General features: G+C 44.6%; 2 protein-coding genes across 2 annotated transcripts; both read right to left on the bottom strand.

Moving 5' to 3' along the window:
- Positions 1-3,247: 3,247 nt before the first annotated feature.
- On the bottom strand, positions 3,248-8,051 carry LOC138282491 (uncharacterized). The gene is made up of 2 exons (XM_069220136.1): positions 6,612-8,051; positions 3,248-3,643 (listed from the first exon to the last, which is right to left on the bottom strand). Exons 1-2 carry the CDS (start codon positions 7,915-7,917, stop codon positions 3,612-3,614), a joined length of 1,338 nt encoding a protein of 445 aa, XP_069076237.1. The 5' UTR covers positions 7,918-8,051; the 3' UTR covers positions 3,248-3,611.
- An 11,791-nt stretch (positions 8,052-19,842) lies between these two features.
- LOC138282490 (uncharacterized) lies at positions 19,843-24,646 on the bottom strand. Its single transcript, XM_069220135.1, has 2 exons — positions 23,207-24,646; positions 19,843-20,238 (listed from the first exon to the last, which is right to left on the bottom strand). Exons 1-2 carry the CDS (start codon positions 24,510-24,512, stop codon positions 20,207-20,209), a joined length of 1,338 nt encoding a protein of 445 aa, XP_069076236.1. The 5' UTR covers positions 24,513-24,646; the 3' UTR covers positions 19,843-20,206.
- Between the last annotated feature and the right edge of the window lie 256 nt (positions 24,647-24,902).

The following is a 24,902-nucleotide window of genomic DNA, read 5'->3' as shown; positions in this document are numbered from 1 at the left end:
TAACCAAGTCAAAAATAGGCCTTTTCTCACACACAAATCTTGCCTCCCCTCTCTCTTTATCCTTTAGTGCAGCCTCGGCCTCCACGTTTTCATAAAGTGTGGGATTAAAATGTGCGAAATGTGCTCTTTTTTTAAAATCAACCACCTTATCTATTTTTCTCTCTTTTTGCCTCTGGATCCATGCTTTTGCCATCCCTCTTCCGCCCCTCCGCCCGACTCTGCCTCTACCTTTCACCACTTTGCCCCGGGAGTTCCCCAAAGCCCCGCCTACTGCCTACCCCCCCCAACTGATCGACCATGTCCTGGGGAAAGCAGCACTTTAAACGTCTCTGCGCTGCTCTCTCCACCTTCGCCACTATACCCCACCTTCAACAGGGCTTTGCCTGTGCCGCCTGCTCTTGCATGTGCAACGCGCAGCCTGCCCTGACCCCTGAGGCCGCTCTCCGATACCGGGAGCGGCTTCTCCCGTTCAACTGCCAGCCTGATTTTGCTTCGGGATGCAGTCGCAAACACGGGATTACTGCCACCGTTACTCCTGCTGCCACTCGACTCATGGGCTGCCCCTCAACGCACATGTTTTCCGCCAGCAAGTCGAGTCTGCTAGCCTCCTGCAGGAGCCTCAATGGTGCCGTACTTTTTCGTCGGCCATGCCAGTAAGAAAAAAACATGATCCTATAAATATATATATATATCTTGTGATTTACACTGAAGCACCCAACGAACAGATAACTGTTAAGGTGAAAAAACCCTCAAGTCCAGAATGCCCCCAGCTACTGTGTCGCCTTGCCAAAGTGGTGGCCATCGACGTAAAATGTCCGGTTACATAACCGGAGAGTGGTAAGATGCCCTAGGTAGCCCAAATGCAGCCCAAACAGTCTTGGACTGCTCCATTTCCCCAATACGTGCGGGAAGAGAGCCCCCCCCTTCATAAAAAATCCCAATATGCCGCAACCTCGTGTGTCAGACACTTTTCTACGGCAGCAGGTTTAGCAGCTGCCAAGTACATGTAGTTACCATTTGACCTAATTCCCCTGCAGGTAACGTTTCCCCTCCAAGATAACGTGCATCATCTGATGGAAGCTCAGCACACATGGGATTTTGTTTAAAACCTTTTTATTTGTGAAGAAACCATCCAGTGCAAGAGCGTCATCGAAAAAAAAAAATCAAAAGAGGCATCTTCTGTAAAACAGGCATTGCACTTCATCTCATCTTGCACATAAAGTGAAGGCACTCCACAAGTCCCACTTAAATTGCGTCTTTCGCTTTTCCCTCTCTCCTCGTGAAAATTGTTTCCCAAGAGTCTGCACTGACAGCTGAGCCACTGATGGAGATAATAGAACATCCTTGTGCTGGTACTTGTCACCTCTTTCTACTCCTTTAAGGAGAGGACGACCAAAGACCAGATGAGGCAGTGTTGGCCTGATGCACATGCGCACTTCGAAATGTGCCAAACAGAACTGGTAGGACCAGTGTGTCAGAGAGGGGAATTAGCTCAAATGGTAGAGCGCTCGCTTAGCATGCGAGAGGTAGCGGGATCGATGCCCGCATTCTCCAAGTGAGTCTCTTTTACATTCTTAATCGCCATTATTTGTTTGGACACATTCCTAATGTCAAGACCTGTCCATTCCGTTCCTTTCATTACACTAAGAGACGTTTCATGTTTTTTTAAGTTAAATGGGACTCTGAGAAATTGGTTCTATATGCGTACTGAGGAAAGTGGCAAAAGTTTCTTTTGGGAACTCCTGAAAAGAGAAGGGCGGCAAACAGAAAGCCTTTAGTCCCCATGTACCGTACCCTTGAGAGAGCTCCTCTTCTCAGTTTCCCGAAATAAACTTTTCCCACTTTCATTCCTTCGTATACATGACAAACAACAGCATTCCAAATACCCAGTGGTACCGAATCACACATGACTTTAAAGAAAATGAAACTTCTCTTAATTTCATTATAATGAACGAAATGGGCATCTCTTGACATTAAGAATGTTGAAAAACAAATAAATAAATAAAGGCAACGAAAAAAGTCAGACGAATACATGTGGAGAAGGCTGGTATCGATCCGACTACTTTTCGCATGCCAAGCGAGCACTCTACCCACACAGCTCATTCCCACAGAAGTCTACCTCTCCCTGCTTCTATGTCGATGAACTAGAAGAAAGCGAAATCCTTGTTCAGGAACACGGTTTTAAATGTAGGTTGTGTGCATGCTTGCAGGTGGATGTGTTTATCTGCGAGACCGTGTGTAAACACCTGCTCTAAACACCTGTCTGACACTGACATTTAAGGACAAACAGCGCCTGGTCGGCGTGCGATGTCATTTACGCTAACTCCGGCATTTTGGTGACTTCACATTAATGTTCATGCCCTCACTGAACATCAGATTTCAGCTGCAGCAAGCAAGAAGTCTGCCACCAAACCTCCAGAGAAAGCAGCAATCTCAAAGCCTGGAGAATACTGCAGCGTAATAACCCTTAATGTAGCACACAATCCAAACTTAATGCATGTTTATTAGTACCATGCTCAGTCTAATTTCGAATCCTTTAAATAACAAAATATTAAGTCAAATATGCAGGGTTTCACCAGTATGCCCTTCACGTACAGAGCGATGCTTTCAAAAGGCCCAAAAGTCAGATCAAGGGTGCAATTTAGAGGTACCTCAAGGAGCTCTGCAACAAGCTCACGGATCTGACATACAGTGCGAATCTGTAATATGCATGTTACATGCTATGCTCGGTAACAGACGCATTAACACTCTGGGCTATTATGTGATTATCAAGACGTGACCAGTCAGCAATACTTTATTCGGTGATTTAAAACCATAAGAAGTACAGAATACACCACAAGTAAACAGATAATAGCGTTTGACCACATATCCTGTTCGAAGACACACAACCTGAAAGTAAAAGTCATTAAGAACAATTTAAAAGGGATACTCCAGTGCAACAAAATTTGACATCCTTAACAAAAATCGATTCCCTAAGTTATCCCATGTGAAGCACATTCTAACATCTAAAAGGTTTTTTCCTAACTCCAGGAGCCCCCGCCAGAAAGCTTGCAGCGCCAAAAGTAACCAGGGGGACGAAAGCAGTTGCAGGTAGAGCAGTGCTGGCTTACTTTGTTGGAAGTCTATTCCTTTTGACAATGGCATAATAAAACACTTTCTTAATGCCTGATAAAACACGCAAAATAATGTAGATTTTCCTAGTTTATGACGGAAAGTCTTAATTTTATTAAAGACACGGAGGCGAGTATTATGCGTTTCTTTTCTTGCTTTATTTAATGAGCAGCAGTCAAGAAACTACAAATCCCATAAGGCTTAACATCTGTAGCCAATGGGATTAAAAAGATAGTTCAAAACACACAGAACCAATAGTAATTACGATATGGCATTATGACGTCACTTGACTGCAAGCAGCCCTCTTTTCTTGCAAATGAAGTCAGTTAACTGTGAACAAAGGAAATAACAAGCAAAGAATAAACAGAGCCATGAGGAAAGCAAAAACATCAGAGAAAAAGTCCAGGAGCTTGCAGAAGCGAGGGTGGTCCGGCCAAACCGACAGGGATGATCTAAGTCCTGAAGGGAACGAAATGTTTGGATGACCTGACGGGATCTGATTAGGACGTTGTCTGAGTGGTTGAAGCCGGAACTAGAGAAAGGGAGGGAAAACAAAGTTATACAAGAGGTGGGATAATACTCGCCTCCGTGTCTTTAATAAAATTAAGACTTTCCGTCATAAACTAGGAAAATCTACATTTTATGTCAAGACCGGAGGCTCCTATTATGCGAGTTTAAAGCATATTAATCACGTTGAAAGAAGCATTATCAATTGGTTTGCAATAAAACACTTTAAAAGTATTATCATTGGACCAATCCGCAGATTTTAGAATATCCTCCAAACGGGAACCCGCCCAAAAGGCTTTGGAAGCCATAGCCCCCCTAGAGGAATGAGCTCCAAACTTGGAAACATCAATACCAGCCAAGGACATAATCAGTCTTACCCAACGTGCTAGTGTAGCAGAAGAAACAGGGTTATGGGGTTTTCTGAAAGATATGAGAAGTTGGGAGGAGGATGTTCTCAAATCTGCGGTTCTATGCTCATAGACTTTGAGACATTGTCCTACACACAATTTTGGTTGAAGCGGAAAATAGGGATAAAAGACTGATGACAAATTCGTCTTAGTGCGTCTTACAACCGAAAACAACACACCCGACGGGGTGAATTGACGGCTGGAGACGTCCAAAGCCTTAACATCTGATAACCGTTTAATAGAAACTAAACATAATAACATTGTTAATTTAGCAGATAAAAGCTTTAATGATAAACTTGAATTATCTGGTAATGCAATCAAATATTTCAAAACAATATTAACATCCCACAAGTGGTTGTATTTTGGTAACGGAGGTTTAGAAAATTTTACTCCCTTCAATAATTTACAGACCAACGGGTGCTCGCCTACTGGTTTCCCGTGAACATGAATATGGTTGGAAGAGATAGCAGATCTGTAAAGATTGATAGTGCGAAATGCTTTACCTTTGCTAGCTTCCGAGGCTAGAAAATTTACGACAAAAATAACATCTGCTGAAAAGGGATCAATTTGTCTTCCCACACACCAGCAATCCCATAGAGACCAGGCCGCCTTATAGGCTTTTTTGGTGCCTGGGGCCCAGGAGCTTGAGATGTAATGGGAAGCCTCTGCCGAAATGACAGGGGAAGACTGGGGATTCCTGATATTTTCCAAGCGGATAAGGTTAGGATATTGTTCAGAATAAGGGGGTGAGCACGGTGAAGAGGGTCTAGCAGCAGATCCGGAAAGGATGGAATTAGCAAGGGAAAATCTATTGACATTTCTAAAAGAGTGGGGAACCAAATTTGAGATTGCCAAAACGGGACGATAAGAGAGAGAGAGGCGTGTTGACGTCTGGCCTGAGCCAGAACCCTGTTGATCATTATGAAAGGAGGAAAGGCATAGTTGAGGGAAAACGACCAGTCTTGAGAGAAAGCATCTGATGCTAAGGCTAAGGGATCTGGGCGCCAGCTGTAAAATTGGGGAAGTTGTGTGTTGAGTCGGGATGCAAAAAGGTCTATGGAAAAAGGGCCCCATAAGGATTGAATGCTGTGAAACACAGAAGGATGAAGTCTCCAATCGCTGGAGTCTCGAAGGTGACGAGAATGCCAATCCGCCACTGTGTTGAGAGTCCCAGGAAGATACTCTGCATGTACCGAAAGATGGTTTGAGAGGCAAAACTCCCAAAAGCTCTTGGCTAGATCTGCCAAAGGTTTGGATCGTGTGCCCCCAAGATGGTTTATATATCTGACTGCAGATATGTTGTCCATCCTGAGCAGGATTGCACAATGTACTTTGTTCTTTGCAAGACTTCTGATTGCAAAGGAGCCTGCAAGCATCTCTAAACAATTGATGTGCAATTTGGACTCCTCGCTTGACCATGTACCTCCAGTCGAGATGGGTCCACAGCGGGCCCCCCAGCCTTGATGACTTGCATCGGATTCTAACACAAGATCTGGGGCTGATGGAAAAATACTTCTCCCGTTCCAAGCAGCTAAATGGTCTATCCACCATTGAAGCTCCGTGCGAGACTCTATGTCCAAAGGAACGAGATCGGAATACGAAAGCCCCTTTCTCAGGTGTTGAATCTTTAATCTTTGAAGGGCACGATAATGAAGGGGACCCGGAAAGATTGCTTGGATGGAGGAGGAGAGAAGACCTACAACTCGGGCTAGAGTTCGGAGGGAAATGAGGGAATTTCTGAGAATTTGTAGAATTTCTGATTTTATGGATTTTATTTTTGACGATGGTAGAAGAAGGGACGCTGAGAGGGAATTGATTTGAAACCCTAGAAATTCTACGACTTGGGAAGGGATAAGAAGGGATTTTTCTCTGTTTATTATGAAACCCAATTGCTCCAACAGAGAGCAAGTCGTTTGCAGGTGGAGTATGAGAGTCTGAGGCGATTGACATAGGATGAGGATATCGTCTAGATAAATTAATAATCTTATCCCTTGAGCTCTTAGAAAAGCTACCACGGGTTTCATGAGTTTTGTGAAGCACCATGGGGCCGACGATAGACCGAAGGGCAGAGAGGTAAAGTGATACATTTTGTCTAACCATTGGAATTGGAGAAATTTTCTGTATTCTGGATGAACCGGAACGACTAAGTAAGCGTCCCGTAGATCCAATCTGACCATCCAGTCGTTCTGGAGGAGAATATCTCTGAGATGGAGGATTGTTTCCATTTTGAAATGCCGGTATACTACAAACCGGTTGAAATGTTTTAGATTGATGACTGGACGCATCTTTTTGTTTTTCTTTTGAACAAGAAAAATTGGGCTGATAAAACCTGAAGGAAGGGGAAGAGTGGGCGCAATCGCTTGTTTGCGTAACAATGTGTCTACCTCTAGGGAAATTAGATGAACCATTTCTGTAGAAAATTGGGGAGGAGGTTGGAAAAAAAGTTTGGACAGGAGTAGAATAAAGTTCTATTTTGTAACCTAGAACTGTGTTTAACACCCAAGCATCTTTTGTTATTGCATGCCAATTTGACAGAAAATGGGAAATACGACCTCCTGTCGGGAAAGAATCGACAAAGAGGCTTACCTGTTGGGTTGGTGGCTCTGGAATGTCTGGTCGACCTGGCACGGTATCCTCTGCCACGTTGGGGGTAGAACTGAGGTCTAAAGTCCTGCTGATATGAGCTGTAATAACCTCTGGAGCCTTGATTGGTGAATCCGCGGCCGGTAAAGCGACCCCTGCCTCTACCGGCCCTGGCAAAAACCCGCTGGTGAAACATTTTTCTCATGGACTGTTGGGCTTTGGTTAACGAGGTGAAAGTAGCAACATATTTGCCGAGGTCCTTGATAAAGGAGTCTCCAAAAAGCTGTCCATCCGATTGGAACTGAGGTTGAACGGTTGCCAATTTGACGAGTTTGGGATCAAGTTTAATAAGTAGACCTTTACGTCTCTCGTGAATAAAGGAAGAATTTGCATTTCCCAAAAGGCAGAAACAACGCTGAATCCATAAAGATAACTCTTCTGGGTCCAGAAAGGACCCGTCTAGTCTGGCTGATTCCACAAGATCGAAAATTCTAGTAAGAGGCCCAGTAATATCTAAGAGTTTATCTTGGCAAGAGGACCAAGCTTTATCTACGCCCTTGCGCGGGTCCTTGCCTTGTTTGGTGAAGAAAGTCAACATTTGTTCATCAATAGTAGGAGTGATAGTGGCTTTGTTGGAAAGTACGGGACGAGGACATTCAGACTTTAATTTGGACCTGGTTTGTTTGTCTAGTGGAGAAAATAGTTTTTGTGCCACATAACGACCCACATGGTCCGCTGGAAACCACTCCGTGGAATTGGGATGATGAATTTGAGAGGGATCGAACATAGGAAAACCCTCTGAGTCAAAGAGAGAAGGGGTAGCAGAGGTTATTTTTGGTTTCTTTGGAGGAATGGAAAAGGACTCATCATCGTCTTTATCAGATAAATAAGAATCTGAATCTACATCAGGCATATCTTCGTCTGTATCTTGAATAACTGGAGAAATAACCGGGAGAACATTGCGTTCTTTAGATTTTCGTTTTAGAGAAGATTTTGGCGCCATATTGTTATACTCCTTGGCAGGAGCCTTGTGAGGAACCGCGTCCTCTGGCATACGTGAGAAGGACTCACTTTCCATATGCGTCCCCATATCTGGCTTCGCTGGTGGACGCGTACTGCATTCCCCCGCAGTCTGGGCCGATTTGGAAATTAAGTTAGAAAGGTTATTCTCCAGATTTTTTGATAATTTTTGTAATGAGGAAGAAACTGCCTGATGGACAGAGCTTCTGATGAAATCACAAAGTTCATGTCTCATGTCTTCCAGTTCAGAGGAAACACTCTGTTCCATAGAGGAATTGCCAGGTTCCATTATGTCTTTAAAGACAGTAAAATATGTAGAAATAAAATAGAATTGAAAAAATTAATTTTGAAAAGTCAGGAGACCAAAAGCGAGAAAAAACGGAGTCTTTTTGAAAGCAGAGGGACTAGAAAAGGTTAATAAAATAACCCTGGTCTAAAAGAAGCCACTAAAGTTGCTCTAGATAATAAAGAAGAATGCCGTCAGAAGCGCTCTGATATACGACGTCTCTGCCTCAGGAGCAAACCGAGTGACGGTTGTTGCCTGAGGCAAAAGAATGTTCGGAATTTTTTGAACGCGCGCGCCGTGCGTCTAAAGTAAACAAAGCCGGCGTCAGCTGGAGCGCACGGCTGGAAACCCTCTGAGAGAGGGCCGGAAGAAATGTAAACAGACGGCAGTTGCCGTGAGCTGGAAAGGCATGAAAGGAATGCCTAAAAGCGGAACGCACGCGACGCGTGCTGAAATTCAGAAATAAATTGAGAGCTGACGGGCTCAGCTCCAAACAACAAAAATACAGTTGACGAGTGGTCGGAGTCGGATATAAACATGCGGCAACTTGCCGTCTAACATGACAAAGGCCAAAATACAGTATTATTTACAAACCAACAGCATTAAAATATCAGATAATGTATTAACAAGGAGAAAAGAAAATGCGACTTATCTCGACTGCAGCAGCAAGAAAAGAGGGCTGCTTGCAGTCAAGTGACGTCATAATGCCATATCGTAATTACTATTGGTTCTGTGTGTTTTGAACTATCTTTTTAATCCCATTGGCTACAGATGTTAAGCCTTATGGGATTTGTAGTTTCTTGACTGCTGCTCATTAAATAAAGCAAGAAAAGAAACGCATAATAGGAGCCTCCGGTCTTGACATAAAATTAAAAATACGTAACGCCATGTACAGAGAAGTTATTGCAGGTGCAAAGGGCCAACTCCTCAATTTTTTAAAGCCTTTGGAGACAGGTAAGAACCAATAAATCATGTTTAAACTGAATCTCGTCAATAAAAATCGATGGTAAAGATTATTAAGTGTCACCAAATACTGCTCAATTGCTGGGCCCGTCAGCAGAGTATGTGCTCTCACTGAGGGTTTGGTAAGCTCCCTGCCTTCTCTTTCCACAGCCATGAATGAAAGAGACAAGTTCTTGATCTCCAATAAATCAATTTTCCTCACAGTTTTAGGATGGTTGAAAAGATCAGGAGGGCCCACCTTCACTAACCAATCTTTACGTATCCAAGCCAAGGGATTAAGAGCCCATTCTCCAATAGTGGACAGTCGTTAAGCAATAAATGATTAAGGACAGTAGCCAGGTTTGCCCAAATTCGAAGCCATCGCATTGCCAGAGCAATAAGGTCCGATAAATACCCTATGGTAAGTTCTTCATATAATACAAACGCCAGATTGCTAGCAGGGACTGCCAAGAGGCTTCACAAAAACCTATCTACCCTTTGCATCTCAATACTTTCTTTATATCCTCAAAGATAACACCCTTAGAATGCCATAGAGTACTTTAATCAAGGCCTGCAACTGCTTAGCTCCAAGCCTCCTGGCAACATCTGCTGTTGCTGCAGCTGCAGCTGCTCTTCACATGGTGTTCTTTTTCAGAGCCATTTGAGGGTTCCAAGACCCTCGTTCGTCAAACAAAACACCCAAATATGGGATAGTTCAACACAGTTATCGAAACATTTTGTCTTCGCTGTCTTCCACTGACCAATCACCATTGTGTGCGATTTTGAATTTTTTTGGTCGAAAGGTCCAGGGGATCCATTAAACCCACAAAGGCATCCAATAACCTTTATAGACCCAATGATGCCCTTGTGATCAAAACAGCATCGCCAGCGTACATCAACGCAGGTATTAATCCTGGGTGCAGCAGGCACGGTTTCGCACCTTTTCTTTGTGCAGCAGGTCCGCAGTTCTCATGCCTTGGAGCTTCTTTGTGTTGGTCTTCTTTGTGTCCTTCGAATCTGATTTCTTGGTCCTGTAATGCCCACTAAACACTGATTTTATTGGGCGTTTTAGGGGCTACCGGATAGTGTCCAATGGGACACTTACCTTTGGGTGGCCACACCCACTACAGTGACCACTTCCTGTAGGAAAAGGTCCCTTCTTTAACCCTGATTGGCTATTTCCCTTCCTTACATCTATGATGGAGGAAAATGAAATGGAGTGTCCACCTCGCAGGCAACACCTTAGGGGTGGTGCATGCCGGGTGGGACCACTCCTCCTACCCTTTGTGTGGTTTCCCTCTTTGCTCCCACCAAAAGTGGGGGTTTGCAAAGGGGCTGACCATCTGCTGCTAGCAGCAGGCCTGGGAGTCAAGTTTAAAAGCCTCTAAGCCCTTTGAAGCTCACCACCAGGGCAGTGCACATTCCTGTGAGAGGGGGTGTTAGCACCTCCACCCAGGAAGGGAATTGTTTTACAAACCAGAGAGATAGGACTCTCCCCTTGGGTCTGGAGGTAGCAGGCTGGATAGAACCAGTCAGCAACCATGCCAGGGTAGTTAGCTTTTGCAGGAAGCACTTCTAAGGTGACCCCTCCACCCTCCCGGGTACATTTAGGGGTAATTCCAATACTGGTACCTGTTTGGATTTATCATTCTGAGTTGTTTGATATCAAACAACCTAGGGTTCAGAGTGCCCCTCGTGTCGCTGAGAAACTCGTGTTGGCCAGTGTCCAGCACATGTATTAAAATGGCTGCTCTGTTCACTCACTAGGTCCCAGGTTTGCCAAGGACACAGTGGGGGCATATTGCACATGCAGGTATGCCCTCACATATAATATGATGCACTCTGCAATAGGGCTGTAAGGCCTGCCAGAGGGGTGTCTTAACCATATTAAATGCAACGTATGGTGGACAGGGGCAGACAGGTAGTGTGCCATGTCGCGTCTCTGTTTTAGGTTTGCACCAGGACACTCAGCCTGCAATGGCAGTGCTGGGTGCATCTGGATATATGGCCCTGGAGAGGTCCACAATCAGTGATACTGTCCTCGGGGGCCTACCAATAATGCCCCATGCACTGGGTACCTATGTACCCTTTTACAAGGGACTTATAGTGGTAGCTAAGGGTGTATCCAATTATGCCAATGCATCACAACAGTTTTAGGGAAAGCTCTGGCTCAGGGATCATGGTTAGCAGGGGTCCTGGGCACTGCAATTTCTAGGCTACTTCAAATATCAGGCAAAAAGTGTGGGCTAACCATGTCAAAAATAGGCCTTTTCTCACACACAAATCTTGCCTCCCCTCTCTCTTTATCCTTTAGTGCAGCCTCGGCCTCCACGTTTTCATAAAGTGTGGGATTAAAATGTGCGAAATGTGCTCCTTTTTTAAAATCAACCACCTTATCTATTTTTCTCTCTTTTTGCCTCTGGATCCATGCTTTTGCCATCCCTCTTCCGCCCCTCCGCCCGACTCTGCCTCTACCTTTCACCACTTTGCCCCGGGAGTTCCCCAAAGCCCCGCCTACTGCCTAACTCCCAACTGATCGACCATGTCCTGGGGAAAGCAGCACTTTAAACGTCTCTGCGCTGCTCTCTCCACCTTCGCCACTATACCCCACCTTCAACAGGGCTTTGCCTGTGCCGCCTGCTCTTGCATGTGCAACGCGCAGCCTGCCCTGACCCCTGAGGCCGCTCTCCGATACCGGGAGCGGCTTCTCCCGTTCAACTGCCAGCCTGATTTTGCTTCGGGATGCAGTCGCAAACACGGGATTACTGCCACCGTTACTCCTGCTGCCACTCGACTCATGGGCTGCCCCTCAACGCACATGTTTTCCGCCAGCAAGTCGAGTCTGCTAGCCTCCTGCAGGAGCCTCAATGGTGCCGTACTTTTTCGTCGGCCATGCCAGTAAGAAAAATACATGATCCTATAAATATATATATGTATTGTGATTTACACTGAAGCGCCCAACGAACAGATAACTGTTAAGGTGAAAAAACTCTCAAGTCTAGAATGCCCCCAGCTACTGTGTCGCCTTGCCAAAGTGGTGGCCATCAACGTAAAATGTCCGGTTACATAACCGGAGAGTGGTAAGATGCCCTAGGTAGCCCAAATGCAGACCAAACAGTCTTGGACTGCTCCATTTCCCCAATACGTGCGGGAAGAGAGCCCCCCCCTTCATAAAAAATCCCAATATGCCGCAACCTCGTGTGTCAGACACTTTTCTATGGCAGCAGGTTTAGCAGCTGCCAAGTACATGTAGTTACCATTTGACCTAATTCCCCTGCAGGTAACGTTTCCCCTCCAAGATAACGTGCATCATCTGATGGAAGCTCAGCACACATGGGATTTTGTTTAAAACCTTTTTATTTGTGAAGAAACCATCCAGTGCAAGAGCGTCAGAGAAAAAAAAAATCAAAAGAGGCATCTGCTGTAAAACAGGCATTGCACTTCATCTCATCTTGCACACAAAGTGAAGGCACTCCACAAGTCCCACTTAAATTGCGTCTTTCGCTCTTCCCTCTCTCCTCGTGAAAATTGTTTCCCAAGAGTCTGCACTGACAGCTGAGCCACTGATGGAGATAATAGAACAGCCTTGTGCTGGTACTTGTCACCTCTTTCTACTCCTTTAAGGAGAGGACGACCAAAGACCAGATGAGGCAGTGTTGGCCTGATGCACATGCGCACTTCGAAATGTGCCAAACAGAACTGGTAGGACCAGCGTGTCAGAGAGGGGAATTAGCTCAAATGGTAGAGCGCTCGCTTAGCATGCGAGAGGTAGCGGGATCGATGCCCGCATTCTCCAAGTGAGTCTCTTTTACATTCTTAATCGCCATTATTTGTTTGGACACATTCCTAATGTCAAGACCTGTCCATTCCGTTCCTTTCATTACACTAAGAGACGTTTCATGTTTTTTTAAGTTAAATGGGACTCTGAGAAATTGGTTCTATATGCGTACTGAGGAAAGTGGCAAAAGTTTCTTTTGGGAACTCCTGAAAAGAGAAGGGCGGCAAACAGAAAGCCTTTAGTCCCCATGTACCGTACCCTTGAGAGAGCTCCTCTTCTCAGTTTCCCGAAATAAACTTTTCCCACTTTCATTCCTTCGTATACATGACAAACAACAGCATTCCAAATACCCAGTGGTACCGAATCACACATGACTTTAAAGAAAATGAAACTTCTCTTAATTTCATTATAATGAACGAAATGGGCATCTCTTGACATTAAGAATGTTGAAAAACAAATAAATAAAGGCAATGAAAAAAGTCAGACGAATACATTTGGAGAAGGCTGGTATCGATCCCGCTACTTTTCGCATGCCAAGCGAGCACTCTACCCACACAGCTCATTCCCATACAGGTCTACTGCCCCAATGCTTCTATGTCGCCGAACTAGAAGAAAGCGAAATCCTTGTTCAGGAACACGGTTTTAAATGTAGGTTGTGTGCATGCTTGCAGGTGGATGTGTTTATCTGCGAGACCGTGTGTAAACACCTGCTCTAAACACCTGTCTGACGCTGACATTTAAGGACAAACAGCGCCTGGTCGGCGTGCGATGTCATTTACGCTAACTCCGGCATTTTGGTGACTTCACATTAATGTTCATGCCCTCACTGAACATCAGATTTCAGCTGCAGCAAGCAAGAAGTCTGCCACCAAACCTCCAGAGAAAGCAGCAATCTCAAAGCCTGGAGAATACTGCAGCGTAATAACCCTTAATGTAGCACACAATCCAAACGTAATGCATGTTTATTAGTACCATGCTCAGTCTAATTTCGAATCCTTTAAATAACAAAATATTAAGTCAAATATGCAGGGTTTCACCAGTATGCCCTTCACGTACAGAGCGATGCTTTCAAAAGGCCCAAAAGTCAGATCAAGGGTGCAATTTAGAGGTACCTCAAGGAGCTCTGCAACAAGCTCACGGATCTGACATACAGTGCGAATCTGTAATATGCATGTTACATGCTATGCTCGGTAACAGACGCATTAACACTCTGGGCTATTATGTGATTATCAAGACGTGACCAGTCAGCAATACTTTATTCGGTGATTTAAAACCATAAGAAGTACAGAATACACCACAAGTAAACAGATAATAGCGTTTGACCACATATCCTGTTCGAAGACACACAACCTGAAAGTAAAAGTCATTAAGAACAATTTAAAAGGGATACTCCAGTGCAACAAAATTTGACATCCTTAACACAAATCGATTCCCTAAGTTATCCCATGTGAAGCACATTCTAACATCTAAAAGGTTTTTTCCTAACTCCAGGAGCCCCCGCCAGAAAGCTTGCAGCGCCAAAAGTAACCAGGGGGACGAAAGCAGTTGCAGGTAGAGCAGTGCTGGCTTACTTTGTTGGAAGTCTATTCCTTTTGACAATGGCATAATAAAACACTTTCTTAATGCCTGATAAAACACGCAAAATAATTAAAAATACGTAACGCCATGTACAGAGAAGTTATTGCAGGTGCAAAGGGCCAACTCCTCAATTTTTTAAAGCCTTTGGAGACAGGTAAGAACCAATAAATCATGTTTAAACTGAATCTCGTCAATAAAAATCGATGGTAAGGATTATTAAGTGTCACCAAATACTGCTCAATTGCTGGGCCCGTCAGCAGAGTATGTGCTCTCACTGAGGGTTTGGTAAGCTCCCTGCCTTCTCTTTCCACAGCCATGAATGAAAGAGACAAGTTCTTGATCTCCAATAAATCAATTTTCCTCACAGTTTTAGGATGGTTGAAAAGATCAGGAGGGCCCACCTTCACTAACCAATCTTTACGTATCCAAGCCAAGGGATTAAGAGCCCATTCTCCAATAGTGGACAGTTGTTAAGCAATAAATGATTAAGGACAGTAGCCAGGTTTGCCCAAATTCGAAGCCATCGCATTGCCAGAGCAATAAGGTCCGATAAATACCCTATGGTAAGTTCTTCATATATTACAAACGCCAGATTGCTAGCAGGGACTGCCAAGAGGCTTCACAAAAACCTATCTACCCTTTGCATCTCAATACTTTCTTTATATCCTCAAAGATAACACCCTTAGAATGCCATAGAGTACTTTAATCAAGGCCTGCAACTGCTTAGCTCCAAGCCTCCTGGCAACATCTGCTGTTGCTGCAGCTGCTCTTCACATGGTGTTCTTTTTCAGAGCCATTTGAGGGTTCCAAGACCCTCGTTCGTCAAACAAAACACCCAAATATGGGATAGTTCAACACAGTTATCGAAACATTTTGTCTTCGCTGTCTTCCACTGACCAATCACCATTGTGTGCGATTTTGAATTTTTTTTGTCGAAAGGTCCAGGGGATCCATTAAACCCACAAAGGCATCCAATAACCTTTATAGACCCAATGATGCCCTTGTGATCAAAACAGCTTCGCCAGCGTACATCAACGCAGGTATTATTCCTGGGTGCAGCAGGCACGGTTTCGCACCTTTTCTTTGTGCAGCAGGTCCGCAGTTCTCATGCCTTGGAGCTTCTTTGTGTTGGTCTTCTTTGTGTCCTTCGAATCTGATTTCTTGGTCCTGTAATGCCCACTAAACACTGATTTTATTGGGCGTTTTAGGGGCTACCGGATAGTGTCCAATGGGACACTTACCTTTGGGTGGCCACACCCACTACAGTGACCACTTCCTGTAGGAAAAGGTCCCTTCTTTAACCCTGATTGGCTATTTCCCTTCCTTACATCTATGATGGAGGAAAATGAAATGGAGTGTCCACCTCGCAGGCAACACCTTAGGGGTGGTGCATGCCGGGTGGGACCACTCCTCCTACCCTTTGTGTGGTTTCCCTCTTTGCTCCCACCAAAAGTGGGGGTTTGCAAAGGGGCTGACCATCTGCTGCTAGCAGCAGGCCTGGGAGTCAAGTTTCAAAGCCTCTAAGCCCTTTGAAGCTCACCACCAGGGCAGTGCACATTCCTGTGAGAGGGGGTGTTAGCACCTCCACCCAGGAAGGGAATTGTTTTACAAACCAGAGAGATAGGACTCTCCCCTTGGGTCTGGAGGTAGCAGGCTGGATAGAACCAGTCAGCAACCATGCCAGGGTAGTTAGCTTTTGCAGGAAGCACTTCTAAGGTGACCCCTCCACCCTCCCGGGTACATTTAGGGGTAATTCCAATACTGGTACCAGTTTGGATTTATCATTCTGAGTTGTTTGATATCAAACAACCTAGGGTTCAGAGTGCCCCTCGTGTCGCTGAGAAACTCGTGTTGGCCAGTGTCCAGCACATGTATTAAAATGGCTGCTCTGTTCACTCACTATGTCCCAGGTTTGCCAAGGACACAGTGGGGGCATATTGCACATGCAGGTATGCCCTCACATATAATATGATGCACTCTGCAATAGGGCTGTAAGGCCTTCCAGAGGGGTGTCTTAACCATATTAAATGCAACGTATGGTGGACAGGGGCAGACAGGTAGTGTGCCATGTCGCGTCTCTGTTTTAGGTTTGCACCAGGACACTCAGCCTGCAATGGCAGTGCTGGGTGCATCTGGATACATGGCCCTGGAGAGATCCACAATCAGTGATACTGTCCTAGGGGGCTTACCAATAATGCCCCATGCGCTGGGTACCTATGTACCCTTTTACAAGGGACTTATAGTGGTAGCTAAGGGTGTATCCAATTATGCCAATGCATCACAACAGTTTTAGGGAAAGCTCTGGCTCAGGGATCATGGTTAGCAGGGGTCCTGGGCACTGCAATTTCTAGGCTACTTCAAATATCAGGCAAAAAGTGTGGGCTAACCAAGTCAAAAATAGGCCTTTTCTCACACACAAATCTTGCCTCCCCTCTCTCTTTATCCTTTAGTGCAGCCTCGGCCTCCACGTTTTCATAAAGTGTGGGATTAAAATGTGCGAAATGTGCTCTTTTTTTAAAATCAACCACCTTATCTATTTTTCTCTCTTTTTGCCTCTGGATCCATGCTTTTGCCATCCCTCTTCCGCCCCTCCGCCCGACTCTGCCTCTACCTTTCACCACTTTGCCCCGGGAGTTCCCCAAAGCCCCGCCTACTGCCTACCCCCCCCAACTGATCGACCATGTCCTGGGGAAAGCAGCACTTTAAACGTCTCTGCGCTGCTCTCTCCACCTTCGCCACTATACCCCACCTTCAACAGGGCTTTGCCTGTGCCGCCTGCTCTTGCATGTGCAACGCGCAGCCTGCCCTGACCCCTGAGGCCGCTCTCCGATACCGGGAGCGGCTTCTCCCGTTCAACTGCCAGCCTGATTTTGCTTCGGGATGCAGTCGCAAACACGGGATTACTGCCACCGTTACTCCTGCTGCCACTCGACTCATGGGCTGCCCCTCAACGCACATGTTTTCCGCCAGCAAGTCGAGTCTGCTAGCCTCCTGCAGGAGCCTCAATGGTGCCGTACTTTTTCGTCGGCCATGCCAGTAAGAAAAAAACATGATCCTATAAATATATATATATATCTTGTGATTTACACTGAAGCACCCAACGAACAGATAACTGTTAAGGTGAAAAAACCCTCAAGTCCAGAATGCCCCCAGCTACTGTGTCGCCTTGCCAAAGTGGTGGCCATCGACGTAAAATGTCCGGTTACATAACCGGAGAGTGGTAAGATGCCCTAGGTAGCCCAAATGCAGCCCAAACAGTCTTGGACTGCTCCATTTCCCCAATACGTGCGGGAAGAGAGCCCCCCCCTTCATAAAAAATCCCAATATGCCGCAACCTCGTGTGTCAGACACTTTTCTACGGCAGCAGGTTTAGCAGCTGCCAAGTACATGTAGTTACCATTTGACCTAATTCCCCTGCAGGTAACGTTTCCCCTCCAAGATAACGTGCATCATCTGATGGAAGCTCAGCACACATGGGATTTTGTTTAAAACCTTTTTATTTGTGAAGAAACCATCCAGTGCAAGAGCGTCATCGAAAAAAAAAAATCAAAAGAGGCATCTTCTGTAAAACAGGCATTGCACTTCATCTCATCTTGCACATAAAGTGAAGGCACTCCACAAGTCCCACTTAAATTGCGTCTTTCGCTTTTCCCTCTCTCCTCGTGAAAATTGTTTCCCAAGAGTCTGCACTGACAGCTGAGCCACTGATGGAGATAATAGAACATCCTTGTGCTGGTACTTGTCACCTCTTTCTACTCCTTTAAGGAGAGGACGACCAAAGACCAGATGAGGCAGTGTTGGCCTGATGCACATGCGCACTTCGAAATGTGCCAAACAGAACTGGTAGGACCAGTGTGTCAGAGAGGGGAATTAGCTCAAATGGTAGAGCGCTCGCTTAGCATGCGAGAGGTAGCGGGATCGATGCCCGCATTCTCCAAGTGAGTCTCTTTTACATTCTTAATCGCCATTATTTGTTTGGACACATTCCTAATGTCAAGACCTGTCCATTCCGTTCCTTTCATTACACTAAGAGACGTTTCATGTTTTTTTAAGTTAAATGGGACTCTGAGAAATTGGTTCTATATGCGTACTGAGGAAAGTGGCAAAAGTTTCTTTTGGGAACTCCTGAAAAGAGAAGGGCGGCAAACAGAAAGCCTTTAGTCCCCATGTACCGTACCCTTGAGAGAGCTCCTCTTCTCAGTTTCCCGAAATAAACTTTTCCCACTTTCATTCCTTCGTATACATGACAAACAACAGCATTCCAAATACCCAGTGGTACCGAATCACACATGACTTTAAAGAAAATGAAACTTCTCTTAATTTCATTATAATGAACGAAATGGGCATCTCTTGACATTAAGAATGTTGAAAAACAAATAAATAAATAAAGGCAACGAAAAAAGTCAGACGAATACATGTGGAGAAGGCTGGTATCGATCCGACTACTTTTCGCATGCCAAGCGAGCACTCTACCCACACAGCTCATTCCCACAGAAGTCTACCTCTCCCTGCTTCTATGTCGATGAACTAGAAGAAAGCGAAATCCTTGTTCAGGAACACGGTTTTAAATGTAGGTTGTGTGCATGCTTGCAGGTGGATGTGTTTATCTGCGAGACCGTGTGTAAACACCTGCTCTAAACACCTGTCTGACACTGACATTTAAGGACAAACAGCGCCTGGTCGGCGTGCGATGTCATTTACGCTAACTCCGGCATTTTGGTGACTTCACATTAATGTTCATGCCCTCACTGAACATCAGATTTCAGCTGCAGCAAGCAAGAAGTCTGCCACCAAACCTCCAGAGAAAGCAGCAATCTCAAAGCCTGGAGAATACTGCAGCGTAATAACCCTTAATGTAGCACACAATCCAAACTTAATGCATGTTTATTAGTACCATGCTCAGTCTAATTTCGAATCCTTTAAATAACAAAATATTAAGTCAAATATGCAGGGTTTCACCAGTATGCCCTTCACGTACAGAGCGATGCTTTCAAAAGGCCCAAAAGTCAGATCAAGGGTGCAATTTAGAGGTACCTCAAGGAGCTCTGCAACAAGCTCACGGATCTGACATACAGTGCGAATCTGTAATATGCATGTTACATGCTATGCTCGGTAACAGACGCATTAACACTCTGGGCTATTATGTGATTATCAAGACGTGACCAGTCAGCAATACTTTATTCGGTGATTTAAAACCATAAGAAGTACAGAATACACCACAAGTAAACAGATAATAGCGTTTGACCACATATCCTGTTCGAAGACACACAACCTGAAAGTAAAAGTCATTAAGAACAATTTAAAAGGGATACTCCAGTGCAACAAAATTTGACATCCTTAACAAAAATCGATTCCCTAAGTTATCCCATGTGAAGCACATTCTAACATCTAAAAGGTTTTTTCCTAACTCCAGGAGCCCCCGCCAGAAAGCTTGCAGCGCCAAAAGTAACCAGGGGGACGAAAGCAGTTGCAGGTAGAGCAGTGCTGGCTTACTTTGTTGGAAGTCTATTCCTTTTGACAATGGCATAATAAAACACTTTCTTAATGCCTGATAAAACACGCAAAATAATGTAGATTTTCCTAGTTTATGACGGAAAGTCTTAATTTTATTAAAGACACGGAGGCGAGTATTATGCGTTTCTTTTCTTGCTTTATTTAATGAGCAGCAGTCAAGAAACTACAAATCCCATAAGGCTTAACATCTGTAGCCAATGGGATTAAAAAGATAGTTCAAAACACACAGAACCAATAGTAATTACGATATGGCATTATGACGTCACTTGACTGCAAGCAGCCCTCTTTTCTTGCAAATGAAGTCAGTTAACTGTGAACAAAGGAAATAACAAGCAAAGAATAAACAGAGCCATGAGGAAAGCAAAAACATCAGAGAAAAAGTCCAGGAGCTTGCAGAAGCGAGGGTGGTCCGGCCAAACCGACAGGGATGATCTAAGTCCTGAAGGGAACGAAATGTTTGGATGACCTGACGGGATCTGATTAGGACGTTGTCTGAGTGGTTGAAGCCGGAACTAGAGAAAGGGAGGGAAAACAAAGTTATACAAGAGGTGGGATAATACTCGCCTCCGTGTCTTTAATAAAATTAAGACTTTCCGTCATAAACTAGGAAAATCTACATTTTATGTCAAGACCGGAGGCTCCTATTATGCGAGTTTAAAGCATATTAATCACGTTGAAAGAAGCATTATCAATTGGTTTGCAATAAAACACTTTAAAAGTATTATCATTGGACCAATCCGCAGATTTTAGAATATCCTCCAAACGGGAACCCGCCCAAAAGGCTTTGGAAGCCATAGCCCCCCTAGAGGAATGAGCTCCAAACTTGGAAACATCAATACCAGCCAAGGACATAATCAGTCTTACCCAACGTGCTAGTGTAGCAGAAGAAACAGGGTTATGGGGTTTTCTGAAAGATATGAGAAGTTGGGAGGAGGATGTTCTCAAATCTGCGGTTCTATGCTCATAGACTTTGAGACATTGTCCTACACACAATTTTGGTTGAAGCGGAAAATAGGGATAAAAGACTGATGACAAATTCGTCTTAGTGCGTCTTACAACCGAAAACAACACACCCGACGGGGTGAATTGACGGCTGGAGACGTCCAAAGCCTTAACATCTGATAACCGTTTAATAGAAACTAAACATAATAACATTGTTAATTTAGCAGATAAAAGCTTTAATGATAAACTTGAATTATCTGGTAATGCAATCAAATATTTCAAAACAATATTAACATCCCACAAGTGGTTGTATTTTGGTAACGGAGGTTTAGAAAATTTTACTCCCTTCAATAATTTACAGACCAACGGGTGCTCGCCTACTGGTTTCCCGTGAACATGAATATGGTTGGAAGAGATAGCAGATCTGTAAAGATTGATAGTGCGAAATGCTTTACCTTTGCTAGCTTCCGAGGCTAGAAAATTTACGACAAAAATAACATCTGCTGAAAAGGGATCAATTTGTCTTCCCACACACCAGCAATCCCATAGAGACCAGGCCGCCTTATAGGCTTTTTTGGTGCCTGGGGCCCAGGAGCTTGAGATGTAATGGGAAGCCTCTGCCGAAATGACAGGGGAAGACTGGGGATTCCTGATATTTTCCAAGCGGATAAGGTTAGGATATTGTTCAGAATAAGGGGGTGAGCACGGTGAAGAGGGTCTAGCAGCAGATCCGGAAAGGATGGAATTAGCAAGGGAAAATCTATTGACATTTCTAAAAGAGTGGGGAACCAAATTTGAGATTGCCAAAACGGGACGATAAGAGAGAGAGAGGCGTGTTGACGTCTGGCCTGAGCCAGAACCCTGTTGATCATTATGAAAGGAGGAAAGGCATAGTTGAGGGAAAACGACCAGTCTTGAGAGAAAGCATCTGATGCTAAGGCTAAGGGATCTGGGCGCCAGCTGTAAAATTGGGGAAGTTGTGTGTTGAGTCGGGATGCAAAAAGGTCTATGGAAAAAGGGCCCCATAAGGATTGAATGCTGTGAAACACAGAAGGATGAAGTCTCCAATCGCTGGAGTCTCGAAGGTGACGAGAATGCCAATCCGCCACTGTGTTGAGAGTCCCAGGAAGATACTCTGCATGTACCGAAAGATGGTTTGAGAGGCAAAACTCCCAAAAGCTCTTGGCTAGATCTGCCAAAGGTTTGGATCGTGTGCCCCCAAGATGGTTTATATATCTGACTGCAGATATGTTGTCCATCCTGAGCAGGATTGCACAATGTACTTTGTTCTTTGCAAGACTTCTGATTGCAAAGGAGCCTGCAAGCATCTCTAAACAATTGATGTGCAATTTGGACTCCTCGCTTGACCATGTACCTCCAGTCGAGATGGGTCCACAGCGGGCCCCCCAGCCTTGATGACTTGCATCGGATTCTAACACAAGATCTGGGGCTGATGGAAAAATACTTCTCCCGTTCCAAGCAGCTAAATGGTCTATCCACCATTGAAGCTCCGTGCGAGACTCTATGTCCAAAGGAACGAGATCGGAATACGAAAGCCCCTTTCTCAGGTGTTGAATCTTTAATCTTTGAAGGGCACGATAATGAAGGGGACCCGGAAAGATTGCTTGGATGGAGGAGGAGAGAAGACCTACAACTCGGGCTAGAGTTCGGAGGGAAATGAGGGAATTTCTGAGAATTTGTAGAATTTCTGATTTTATGGATTTTATTTTTGACGATGGTAGAAGAAGGGACGCTGAGAGGGAATTGATTTGAAACCCTAGAAATTCTACGACTTGGGAAGGGATAAGAAGGGATTTTTCTCTGTTTATTATGAAACCCAATTGCTCCAACAGAGAGCAAGTCGTTTGCAGGTGGAGTATGAGAGTCTGAGGCGATTGACATAGGATGAGGATATCGTCTAGATAAATTAATAATCTTATCCCTTGAGCTCTTAGAAAAGCTACCACGGGTTTCATGAGTTTTGTGAAGCACCATGGGGCCGACGATAGACCGAAGGGCAGAGAGGTAAAGTGATACATTTTGTCTAACCATTGGAATTGGAGAAATTTTCTGTATTCTGGATGAACCGGAACGACTAAGTAAGCGTCCCGTAGATCCAATCTGACCATCCAGTCGTTCTGGAGGAGAATATCTCTGAGATGGAGGATTGTTTCCATTTTGAAATGCCGGTATACTACAAACCGGTTGAAATGTTTTAGATTGATGACTGGACGCATCTTTTTGTTTTTCTTTTGAACAAGAAAAATTGGGCTGATAAAACCTGAAGGAAGGGGAAGAGTGGGCGCAATCGCTTGTTTGCGTAACAATGTGTCTACCTCTAGGGAAATTAGATGAACCATTTCTGTAGAAAATTGGGGAGGAGGTTGGAAAAAAAGTTTGGACAGGAGTAGAATAAAGTTCTATTTTGTAACCTAGAACTGTGTTTAACACCCAAGCATCTTTTGTTATTGCATGCCAATTTGACAGAAAATGGGAAATACGACCTCCTGTCGGGAAAGAATCGACAAAGAGGCTTACCTGTTGGGTTGGTGGCTCTGGAATGTCTGGTCGACCTGGCACGGTATCCTCTGCCACGTTGGGGGTAGAACTGAGGTCTAAAGTCCTGCTGATATGAGCTGTAATAACCTCTGGAGCCTTGATTGGTGAATCCGCGGCCGGTAAAGCGACCCCTGCCTCTACCGGCCCTGGCAAAAACCCGCTGGTGAAACATTTTTCTCATGGACTGTTGGGCTTTGGTTAACGAGGTGAAAGTAGCAACATATTTGCCGAGGTCCTTGATAAAGGAGTCTCCAAAAAGCTGTCCATCCGATTGGAACTGAGGTTGAACGGTTGCCAATTTGACGAGTTTGGGATCAAGTTTAATAAGTAGACCTTTACGTCTCTCGTGAATAAAGGAAGAATTTGCATTTCCCAAAAGGCAGAAACAACGCTGAATCCATAAAGATAACTCTTCTGGGTCCAGAAAGGACCCGTCTAGTCTGGCTGATTCCACAAGATCGAAAATTCTAGTAAGAGGCCCAGTAATATCTAAGAGTTTATCTTGGCAAGAGGACCAAGCTTTATCTACGCCCTTGCGCGGGTCCTTGCCTTGTTTGGTGAAGAAAGTCAACATTTGTTCATCAATAGTAGGAGTGATAGTGGCTTTGTTGGAAAGTACGGGACGAGGACATTCAGACTTTAATTTGGACCTGGTTTGTTTGTCTAGTGGAGAAAATAGTTTTTGTGCCACATAACGACCCACATGGTCCGCTGGAAACCACTCCGTGGAATTGGGATGATGAATTTGAGAGGGATCGAACATAGGAAAACCCTCTGAGTCAAAGAGAGAAGGGGTAGCAGAGGTTATTTTTGGTTTCTTTGGAGGAATGGAAAAGGACTCATCATCGTCTTTATCAGATAAATAAGAATCTGAATCTACATCAGGCATATCTTCGTCTGTATCTTGAATAACTGGAGAAATAACCGGGAGAACATTGCGTTCTTTAGATTTTCGTTTTAGAGAAGATTTTGGCGCCATATTGTTATACTCCTTGGCAGGAGCCTTGTGAGGAACCGCGTCCTCTGGCATACGTGAGAAGGACTCACTTTCCATATGCGTCCCCATATCTGGCTTCGCTGGTGGACGCGTACTGCATTCCCCCGCAGTCTGGGCCGATTTGGAAATTAAGTTAGAAAGGTTATTCTCCAGATTTTTTGATAATTTTTGTAATGAGGAAGAAACTGCCTGATGGACAGAGCTTCTGATGAAATCACAAAGTTCATGTCTCATGTCTTCCAGTTCAGAGGAAACACTCTGTTCCATAGAGGAATTGCCAGGTTCCATTATGTCTTTAAAGACAGTAAAATATGTAGAAATAAAATAGAATTGAAAAAATTAATTTTGAAAAGTCAGGAGACCAAAAGCGAGAAAAAACGGAGTCTTTTTGAAAGCAGAGGGACTAGAAAAGGTTAATAAAATAACCCTGGTCTAAAAGAAGCCACTAAAGTTGCTCTAGATAATAAAGAAGAATGCCGTCAGAAGCGCTCTGATATACGACGTCTCTGCCTCAGGAGCAAACCGAGTGACGGTTGTTGCCTGAGGCAAAAGAATGTTCGGAATTTTTTGAACGCGCGCGCCGTGCGTCTAAAGTAAACAAAGCCGGCGTCAGCTGGAGCGCACGGCTGGAAACCCTCTGAGAGAGGGCCGGAAGAAATGTAAACAGACGGCAGTTGC

The sequence above is a fragment of the Pleurodeles waltl genome, chromosome 2_2 (assembly GCF_031143425.1).
Source record: "Pleurodeles waltl isolate 20211129_DDA chromosome 2_2, aPleWal1.hap1.20221129, whole genome shotgun sequence".
Lineage (NCBI taxonomy): Eukaryota > Metazoa > Chordata > Amphibia > Caudata > Salamandridae > Pleurodeles > Pleurodeles waltl.
This window is presented reverse-complemented; position numbering and strand designations above follow the sequence as displayed.